At 47.9% G+C, this 11005-nt stretch overlaps 1 protein-coding gene and 1 pseudogene across 1 annotated transcript in view; both read right to left on the bottom strand.

Moving 5' to 3' along the window:
* RGSL1 (regulator of G protein signaling like 1) overlaps nt 1–4495 on the bottom strand; it is a 40278-nt gene extending 35783 nt beyond the window's left edge. Inside the window, exons 1-2 of the mRNA XM_036273583.1 lie at nt 4483–4495; nt 2946–3028 (exon numbers count right to left, since the gene is read on the bottom strand). Coding sequence (XP_036129476.1) covers nt 2946–3028; nt 4483–4495 — 96 coding nt within the window. The remainder of the gene's footprint in view (nt 1–2945; nt 3029–4482) is intronic.
* Nucleotides 4496–9611: 5116 nt separating this feature from the next.
* On the bottom strand, nt 9612–10705 carry LOC118636993 (annotated as a pseudogene).
* Nucleotides 10706–11005: the final 300 nt, after the last annotated feature.

The following is an 11005-nucleotide window of genomic DNA, read 5'->3' on the forward strand; positions in this document are numbered from 1 at the left end:
AGGAAACAGCGAAGGGGTAGAGCAACATGTCCCGATCCGTCGGCAGCAGGGGAACGGAAGGCTCCGTTGCGTTCCTGTCTCGGGCCATTCCTTCCTAAACGCGGCCACCGCATCAACGCGCCGGGCGGTGCGCAGACACCCGGAGCAGACGAAATCACAAGGCTGGTTTGTCTTTTGGCTCCGCCCTGCCTCGACCTCGCAGATATCTTGTCTGTGTCCCAAGGCCAAAGCCCAGATGTTAAAAAGTGTTGACTTCTGTGTATTTATTGGCTCAAAGGCCTAAACCCTTTCATAAAGAGAAACAGCTTTGGATTTGCCTCAACACTTGAGCTGGAGAAAGTAGAGAGGACTGAGGATATGAAGATTGGGGTGCAAGTGACTTACGGAGGCATTAAGTGTTCGAAATCAATAGGTAATTCTAGGCTCCTGTTCTCTTTCGTCGTGGTGCAGGGACAGTGACCTGGGCAACCAGCTCTGAGACGTGGGAAGGACCCTGTGCTGAGCTCAGCAGTCTCACCATAGGCCCCCCAAAGGGCTTAAAGTGTCCCCAAAGCATGTGATAAACTGGAGGGTCTGGAGCCCCAGCTCTGGGCTCCTAGCACATGTCAGTCGGACCACCTCCCCAAGATGAACAGCCCCCAGCTTTGGCGGTCTGTGGCCCCGCCGTCTCTCCTCTTTGTCCTGGGCCTGCGCTGTACAAACATCAGTCTGTAAAGGAGGTTCTGTCCTCAGTGACCCCTCCCTGCCCAGCACGTGACACCAGGACATGCCCCGACTAGACTGTGAGGCTACCTTTATGGGGTGTGTGGTGGGACTGGGGAGCAGTGAGATCGCGTGGGAGTAACGTGTGGCAGCAGCGACACCACGTGACGTTTGTACCAGAGAGGGCACAAGGCTGAGGTCTGCAGCCATAGCCCTGGTCAGCCCCATGTGACCTTAGTGGAGTCATTCAACTTCTGAGACCCATCTGTCAGAAGCGAATGGGGTTGACCTCACAGGGCGATTTACTCGGAAACGTCTAGACAGTAGTGTCGACGTGAAATACCACCGTCTGTCTGAGGCGAGCACAGCTGCCTACCCGGCCGGGACTTCCCTATGTTCCTGGCTGGGATTCTGTTTCCCACATGACTCTTTCCATTCTGACTCCTCCCGGCAGGGGCGCGCACCCCCTCCTTGCACCCACTGCCTCCCAGAGAACTTCAATTCCGGAATTCACAAACTACAATGTCCTAGTTTCACTTCTGAAACCTTTCATAAGACACTGGCAGAGGCAACAGGAGTGTGAGGATCACCCCAAGACCTGCTCCTCGGGGCCTCTTCCTCCGTCCTTCCAGGCGCCCGAGCCTGTTATCGCAGCTCCCCGCTTCTTGTTACCACCTCTCCCCACCATTCAAACGGTGACAAATCTTCATTTTGCTTTGTGAAGCATCTCTCCTGGCTGTCCCACCCCTTTTGCCTTTTGATCCTTATAATCTCTCACCTGGACTGTTGAGACGACCTCCGAACTGGTCTCCCTGCCCCCGGTGTGGTCCCCTGAAGAGCCCACCCCACGCCCCGAATTCCGCAGAAACAATTTTCCCACGCAGAAGCCTGAGCACGTTCTTCTGTTACTCAGGAGCCTTTGGTGGTTCTCTGTGGCCTTCAGGACCACGTCCTCACCCTAAGCGCAGCCCGCCGGCTCTCAGAGGCCCGGCTTGGCCTGGCTGGGCAGCCTTATCTCTTGCGGTCACAACAGCTGTCCCTTTAGCCTCGCTGAGCTATTAGTGCCACAGCCCCGTGCTCCTTGGTGCCGACTTACTCCGTTCTGTCTATGACGCCTGCGCTTCTCCTGCTACTCAACCCGTCAGACTTTCTCTCCTGCTTCTTTGTCCATCATCCTCTCCCCAGTTCTCGAATACCTAGTCTTCCTTAGAGACTTGGCTCGTGTCACCTCTCCACTGAAGCTCTCCTGACTCGTCCAGGCGGGCGCGGGCTCTGCACCCACTGCCTCCTAGGGACTTCTACCATGTCATGCACCTTAAATTACTCACGTTAGACTGGGAATTCCTTAGGATAGAGATGGCATCGTAACTATCTGTGTCCCCGGGCTGAGCCCAGCGACTGGCACCAAGTAGCCACCCAAGTGTTTGTGGGATAACAGAGTGTTTTTTCGCAGTTATATAAAGTGTCACCTTTTAACGGGTGGCATTCCACGGGAAAGGGCACACTGAGATGAGCCACGATGTTTATAAGGCACCGGTGCTAAGATGTAACCAAGCACATCAACCAAAAGAGATGCAGGATTAGCCTCGGTTTGGGTTTAAGAGTACTTTGATGTTTGGATGTTTGTTTTAGTTGCATAGATTGAGAAAATATATAGGTTTGGTTCTTGTGAACAACTCAACAGTCTTCATGTGCTAAACACCTGGGATGGGGGAGTGCAGCGCAATGAATAGCCCACAGTCCGTGTCCTTGACCTGCAGAAAGTCACAGTCTCCCCATCCCGTGGGGGAGACCCGTGTAAAACACAGAACCCTGCAAAGTGCTGAGGGGCGCAGAGGTGGGAAAAGTAGGTCCCATTGGAAGGACCTAAGAGTGTCGTAGGGAAAACAGGATTTAAGCAGAGGTTTGAAAAATGATGAAGACTGATAGGGGTAACCACGGAAACAGGAGAGGTGCAGGGGGCCAGGTGTGCTCCCGAGGGTAGACCAGTGGGCGCCGGCAGAGGGTGTGATGGGCAGGCAAAGGCAACCAACGAGGCTGGGGATTTGGGACATGATTACATCAATGATGGGGAGCCCCTGGAATTTTTAGAGGAAATTCTAATTGATATTTATTTTCTCAAATTGAAATCATTTTGATTTGGTAAGTTTATTTATTTTTTTTTAAAGGCACACCTCTCAGTGAGATTCACTACTTGTCTGTTGATGAAACATGTGGATTTAAGTTTGAGTGAGAAAACTTACCGGGAGAGAAAGAAATGTGTTGAAAAAATCGGCAAAGACTTCATCCTCCAGCAGAATTATGGGATTTGTAGAACCAATTATCTCTGTATGGAGAGAAACACAAACACCCTCACGAACCAGGACTGTACTCAGGATGAGAAAACGAAGCAACCGAATGGGTCATTTTGAATGGCCAAATCTCAGCTGGCCATGACTTTTGGGGTCATCTACCTCAACTTCTCCCCTCCCCAGGGCTGTCCTCTGCTCTCCCTTACATATGCTCTCACTCTCACCTCATCTCCAAGTCTTTGTTTCTGCATTCCCACCACCTGAAATGTCCATTCACCCCACCCCCACCCCCAGTCTGCTTCACAATGACAATTCATCCATCAAGAACTGGTCTACAGCCCAGCCAGTGTGGCTCAGTGGTTGAGCATCGACCCATGTACCAAGCGGTCACCAGTTTGATTCCTGGTCAGGGCACGTGCCCAGTTGTGGGCCTGAACGCCAGTGGGGGCCATGCAGGAGGCGGTCAATCAGTGTTCTCTCTCATCGATGTTTCTGTCTCTCTCTCCCTCTCCCTTCCTCTCTCTCTAAAAATCAATTAAAAAAACAACAACGGGTCTACAAATCATTTTTGTGGTGAACCAAGTGTGGTAGAACCTACTAGATGGTAAAATTGATCACTACCCTCCTGCACCATCATGTACATCTCCCCATCATGAGGTCGTTGTCTTCGTCCATTGATGTATCTGTCTTCCTCACTAGACTGAACCCTATGAGAGTAGGGACCATGCCTTTCCATCTTCCGTCCCCTAGGCACCCAAAGTGTTTGCACGATGTCTCAGTTCTATAAATGTTGAATGAATTGTTCTTTCAAGAGAAGATCTTCAATCTTTAGGACTTCTGTTTGTCATTCACAAAGCCTGGCATGGATTTGTTTAATAAGATTTTTAGGGCATCTGAGTATAGGAAAGTAGGGTTTGGCAGAAATTTCCCAGTTGATTATGTTCCATAACCACACACACTGTGGGTGACAAGGGGCTTGACTATGACAGGGCTTGCCATCAACGGGACATTGTTAACAGAGTATAGGAACACGGTTCCCCACATCCTCCCCTTCCTCGTCCTCTGGTTTCTTCATTCTTGTTTATCATTCTCACCTATTCTGCCTTCAAAGTTCCTAGTAATCTGGGAAGGCTTTCAACACTCGTTCCACACAATAAAAATGCCAACTTGGGAACAAAAGAGACCGCTGGCTGACCCTAAACCGCACGCTAGCCTTCTACCTGGAAGAGGTGTGACACATCATGGCCTGACCTGCATTTTCCTTCCCCTCTTGCCTTAGCTGTCTTAGGAATGGGGTCCTGCCCTGTCCTCAAATATATGGTGGCATAAGGGGGGGGGGGTAGGGTGCAGAAAGAAGAGAGAAGGAAAACAAAGGGCGTGAATAACTCGTGGTGTCCCCGGGGGGCTCAGGTCTGTTCGTGGGTGGGCAGGTGAGTGACCTGCCTTATCTGGGAGCTCAGAGCCTCGGAGCCCTCCCTCGGGGACTCACCAGCGTTGCTCATGTTGTTCCTCTGCCACTGTGATTGACTAGGGGCAGAACTGGCCTCGTCGGCAGAACCCGGCTCTTTGAGAACGCAGTGACACCTGTTCCAAGGGGTTCCAGATTCTATGTCTTTATGTGACCCAGTCTCCTGGTTCCCCTTGAGGGTGTCGGACTCTTCCTCTTCTCAGGCCTTTGTGTGCACCCACAGGTCCTTCATCATTGTTGTCCGGTTATAGGTTAATTCCTAAGTTTCAGTTCTGTCTCTTTAACTTGACTTTATGCTTTGGGAAAGTACGGGTCTGTTCATTTACTTCTAATGTGTCTTTTGGATGTAATATCCTTCCAGAAATGTAACAGGTACTCAATGAATATGTAGTAAGTTGATTTGTCTCTCAGATAAGTTGGAAAATTCAACCTAATATCTGAGTTTTGTTTTCTACCTCTTGCCCACCTTTCCAGATAGATTCCTCTGGTTGGCCATGGGTTACTTCATTTTCCATTTGCTTTGAAAAGAGAGATTGTAGCCCTGGCTGGTTTGGCTCAGTGGTTAGAGCGTTGGCCTGCGGTCCGGAGAGACCCGGGTTCGGTTCCCGCTAAGGGCACGTACCTCAGTTGCCGTTTGTCCCCGGCCCTGGTCGGTCGTGCAGGTGGCAGCCACTCGATGTGTCCCTTTCACATTGATGTTTCTCTCTCTTTCTCTCTCCCTCCCTCCCACTCTATCTGAACAAAAAATGGAAAAATGTCCTCGGGTGAGGATAAAAAAAGAAAAAAAAAAAGAAAGAAAGGATGCTAACCAGTACACAGCTAGTAAGAACCTGAGCTGAGATGTGGATTTAGGTCTAATTAAAAAACCATTTTAAGCCCTTATAAGAATTTTGCTAAGTTTATAAATATGCCTTATTAGATAGTTAAAGTATTTAAAAGAATAATATTTTAAAATCAAATATGAAATGTATAAAAAGTTTTAATTCACAAAATATGGAAATGGTATCTATTTAAGAAAATTTGATTTATCAAATGTATGATTTTATTGAAAAGTAATGAACAAGTGAAAACAACTTTAAATGAAATTACTACATTTATAAATAATTGTATATGTCAAGTTAATAGCTTAATAATTAGTCTTTTTAAATGAGTACCATAATATAATGAATATTTATTACAATACAAGCCATCGCAAGCATTTTTCTTGTTGTTGGCATAAGGTTCTCCCTCAATTAGTAAGAACCCATTAATAACCTTCTGCCTTCAAATTGAAAAGAAAATTATCAAACTTTCCATAAAACCATTTTGTGTGGCTCTTCCTTAATCACCCTTCCTGGGGGGTGGGACAGGAATTCAATATTTTTCTCTAGTACCACTGGGCCATGAAATCTCATCCCTGGAACTGCAATGCCACGTTAGGTGTCTGAGTACAGGAACGTACAAGACCTCAGGATGCCTGCCTGAACTCATCTATCAAACTCCTACTTATCCTTCAAAACCCATATCAGAATTAAATTGACATTTTCTCTATGCTACTGTACCAGATTCTTTCTTTACTCATTCACCAACTATTTATTGCATGCTTAACATATGATAAGCTAAAAAGAGCATTTTGATGATTTTCATAAGGCTGCTAAAAAGTAGTCATTGTAGCTCCACCTCAAAGGATATGTTGGCGCTACTGTGTTTTTGATATACACACATATCTACATATCTGTGTATGAATAAATATATCTATATATGTATCTATGTTCATACATCTATAAATATAATCTGTATCTATCAATTAAATACTATATTTATTCATGTCCACACATCTAAGTTTAACAGGAAACAAACATACCTTCATTATATTAATGGATGCTTGGATAACACTTGCTTCTGAATTTTTCTTTTCTCCTTTCTCTCTGTTAAATGGGTAGTTCTATACCAAATGGAGAGCAAGTGCCTTTATAGTGCCCTCTGGTGGATAGTGTTGAAGATGACACCTTTCTCTCCAAAACCCTATTTATTGTTGTTTTTGGTTTTGTTCTTCCCAAAATTTATCTTCAAGTTGTTTTTACATTTCAAAGTTTAGGATTACTGTCAGAGTGTTCATGCATACTGTGATGTAGGAATACAGAAAGGTCCTTATCATCCAAACAGGAGGCCTGTCCATCCCACTATTACATCAGGCCCCATTAATCCTTTGTGGCTCTGTGAACACCTCCTAATATTTTTTTTTGTACTTGAAAGATACATATTGTGAGACATAATATCTCTAGGCAGTAATTTGCTTCAAGAATGAGGTGATTAGTAATTAACAGGACCTCAAAAGTCCTCAGAAAGGGGATAGATCTGTCTACTAGTAGCTTTGGTATCTCTTCAGTTACCTTTGTAGAGTGATAATATCTCAAAATATTAATATTTGGGCTTTGCTTTTCTGCCCTTGTATATAATAACTTCCCTTAATTAGTGAGAGATACTGCCTCAAGATGAGGTCTAATTGTAAGAGCAAAAACGTATTTTTCAGTAAAATAATCCAAAATATGCTCTTTTTTTTTTTTTTTTTTTTTTTTTTTTTTTTTTAATCCTCATCCGAGGACATTTTTCCATTTTTTGTACAGACAGTGTGGGAGGGAGAGAGAGGAAGAGAGAGAGAGAGGGAAACATCGATGTGAAAGGGACACATCGAGTGGCTGCCCACCCGCACGACCAACCAGGGCCGGGGACAAACCGCAACCGAGGTACATGCCCTTAGCGGGAACCGAACCCGGGTCTCTCCGGACCGCAGGCGGACGCTCTAACCGCTGAGCCAAACCGGCCAGGGCCAAAATATGCTCTTAATGTCCTAGGAAGCAGCTTGCTGGATCACTAGGAAAGGAGGTGGAGGGAAACAGATTCTCTGGCACTGTAGGTGGTTCCACCCGGCTACCGGGAGGAGTGGCAGGGCCGGGCAAGGCCTGGAAAGATACCCAAGGTTGTGGGGGAGAAACAGGAGATGGGACCAGAGGGGTCAACCAGGAACACAGCAAAACCCACCGGGAAAACTGCTGAGCTCCATTGGCCACCAGGACCAGAAAAAGCACAGCCGGTGAAGGGCGGGCCTGAACTTCACGGCCTGGAAGCCCCAGCCCCCCAGGCCAGCAGACAGGTGCGTACTGCGCATGCGAGGGCTGCGCAGGGCCAGTGTCTGCAGAGGACACTGGAGCTCTTGTGGGTAGGAGTCATCTGCCTAATTCCAAGCCCTAATCTACACAAATGAGCATATTCCCATTGAAGGCAGAGCTGGAGAAATCTGAACTACCTTGCCGGGGCGGGGCCAGGAGGGCTGGCCAGGGAATGCTCTATTAAGAGCCAGTTGGGAGCCTTCATTGCTGGAGAATCCCAGGGCGCTATCAGAAGTCCAAACAGGGACGGAATGGAGCCGTTTTAAAGCTGCACACGCAGGACAATTTTCAGTGGGTGGGCTCCCTCCACAGAGGAGGCTCTGCAGAGGGTTGGAAGCCTGAGTAGTATTTCCGTCCCAGGGACCACTGCTCACCTCCAGTGATCTGATCACCCCACTGGGGTGAGGGCTAAGCCTTCCACAAACAGCTGCCTGCTGGTCACATTGGATGCCAGGCACATGCCATCCCACAGGCGGAGATGTTGCTGAGCCCGATCTAAATGACACTAGGAAGCGCCTCTTCCCTTTGCAATAACCCGGAATGCTCACCGGCCCCCAAATTCAGAGGGTAGGGACCCTTAACAGCCAGACAACAATTCACCCCTGCTACACCTTAACTTTTGAACCAGAAAATTAACAAGGAAGAATGGGGCCAGAACCAAAGGAAGACAGATTCACTTAGTTCTAGGAACTAGAAGCAACAGGGGAACTAGAACCATGACCCTCTGGAATTCCTGCCCCAGCCTCACTCTGTCCTAAGCCTAGACATTTTAGTCCTGACCTGGCTGGGAGTAAGGGAAGTTTGACAGGTGCGCCACCTCCTGGGAACAGCAGGTAGAGAAGCAGAATAGTGACATAAAGACTTTTTTTTTTTTTTTTGTAAGTCTCCAATAATTTAATTCTACTCTTCAGAATGCCAACCCTCCTTGACACTGAGCAGTAGCATTATGTGACACAGCAAAATGACATTAGGAAACCCAGCCTTAAGCCAGTTTCTTTGAATTTTAGATGACCATTTATAAACCAACCAAAAGGGTAGTTGTAGGATTAAAAAGAAAAATATGTGTTACCCGGCCAGTGTGGCTCAGTGGTTGAGTGTCAACCCATATATCAAGAGGTCGCCGGTTCGATTCCAGGTCAGGGCACATGCCCAGGTTGTGGGCCTGATCCCCAGTGGGGGGCATGCAGAAGGCGGCCAATTGATGTTCTCTCTCATCGTTTCTCTCTCTCTCTCTCCCTTCCTTTCTTTCTCCAATATCAATAAATAAATAAAAAAAGAGCGAAAGAAAAGTATGTGAAATAAACAAGCCATTGGATTGTATTGTACATGAGAACCAGAAAGGAGTGGATCCATGTTGGTCTACCCCTTGGAAATTGACTGAGGTGTGTACAGAGCAATGGGCTGGTCTACACAGATAGAAGACCTTACAAATGACGCTCGGGGAGACAGCGTGCGGGGTGTTACTCTGCTCCACCAGACCCTGCAGAGGGCGCTGCCTCTAAGGATCGCGGTCCAGACTCACCCAAATGTATACATTCATAGATGCGATTTTAAAAACATTAAGTATACCTCCATAAAGCTGGAAAAAAGAAAGGTTCTGACATTTCTTTTGACAAATTATAAAGTAACCCAAACAAAGAACTCGGTAACAGTTTGAAGAGTTCTATAGATTCAAAATGGCAGTAGTGTGAGTACTGACGAGATCCAGAAAGAGGAAGGATGGGGAGGTGGCTGTTATGAGAGGTAAATCGTGATGATGTCATACAGTGTGGACATTATTATGATGTCCTGCCTGTGACTCGTGGGGATTCTGGGTGATGGGTGGGGGGAATTATAGAGACGCCGAGGCAGGATTTGGGGTGTTTATTTTTACATTCTCTTGGAGGACAGTGAGGAGTGCAGGGAGGAGCGGGGTGAGCAGGGAGTTGAGGGGAGTTGAGGGGGCAGGGGAAATGCTTGGGGAGCTTGAAGGTCAGAGTCACGTGCCTCTTGTGCTGTCATTCACCTCTGCACACTCTCAGCACACGAGACTGAGAGAAGCCGGGCGGGGGGGCGCACGGGTCCTGGTCCTCTCCGCTGACAGCTCCACTTGCCTCAGTTTCCCACCAGCTCTTCCAGAATGTGCAGGTGCCTGGAACCATTCTGGGCTCGGCCAGGCTCAGACATCAGCGAATGTAACAGTACCACCAAAAGGAGAAGCCATAGATCCAGATCATCAAAATGGCAGTGAAAACCACATGCCAGCAGAAGAAGGTGGTGACAAATAGAATGTCATTTTTGTCATCGTCCATCCATTTATAGCCCGAGATGGGTTTGAACAGCATGAAGCCAATCTGCATCAGCCAAGAGCCTATAATCAGGTACAAAAAGGCCTTCATCGCCCAGAGCTGCAGCATGTTGGGAGCCCAGAGCTCTCCCGTCACCACCAGCAGCAGCAGGAACATGGCCTGGGTGAGCAGGATGTGAGACTGCAACTCCACTCCTTCTGAGTCCTGCATGTGAGACACCATCAGGGGCAGAAGTAGAAACATGCCCAGGGCTTGGGCACCTTGCTCCAGAGCAGCACACCTCCGGGGCAGCAGGTTCTGACTCACCACGTCGATGCATCCACTCAAGAAGAAGGTCGAATACATAGTGAGATGCTGCCACTGCTTGCGGTATAAGAAGTTTCGCTGATGATATATATTGCTGATGAGGACGAACTGCAAAGGCACGCTACACAGCTCCTGGGCTACTAAAATGCAGGCGCTCAGTATCTTCACCAGCCCGACATAGTGAACTTGTTGCAGCCTGGCCCATCTCCCTCTGCTCCAGGGACGGCGTGGCGGATACTGAACGGGGCAGTTGCATATCAAAGCCCTGGAAACGAGTCGTGCATGATAAAGTCCATAGAAGAAGAAAGACAGGCCTGGGTACAGGTGACCCTCAAAGCCTCCCATGGAACTGAAGACTGGTCTGGCCAAAGTCGGAGGTGAGGGGCTCAGGAATGACCTCCTTAGGGTCCAGAGTGTGGAGAGAGCTTCCTGCAGCTGACTTATATCCTCTCTCCAGCTCACTGCATCCACATTCAGAAGGGAAATGGTTTTGGAGGAAACCCAAACTTATGGTGGGGTGGGTGTCATGGTTTCCGTTCTGGTCTTCTGCTCTGGTTCATTGATAACTAACTGACCATTGCCAAACAGCGATACCAGCATATTCTCCAGCACAGTGCCTGGGCATCTGCCCTTCTCAGAAACGTTGCTATGGGTCCCCCTTGCTTCTGTTCCCACTTGTCCTTGATGTCAATACTACCTTCCTCCCTACCCTCCAAATTCACAGACGCGAGGAAGCTCAGAGAACACACAATGTAGAGAACTTCCCGTACGAGTCCTCTCCTATGACCTCATATAAACACT

This window comes from Molossus molossus, unplaced genomic scaffold (assembly GCF_014108415.1).
Source record: "Molossus molossus isolate mMolMol1 unplaced genomic scaffold, mMolMol1.p scaffold_m16_p_20, whole genome shotgun sequence".
Classification (NCBI taxonomy): Eukaryota; Metazoa; Chordata; class Mammalia; order Chiroptera; family Molossidae; genus Molossus; species Molossus molossus.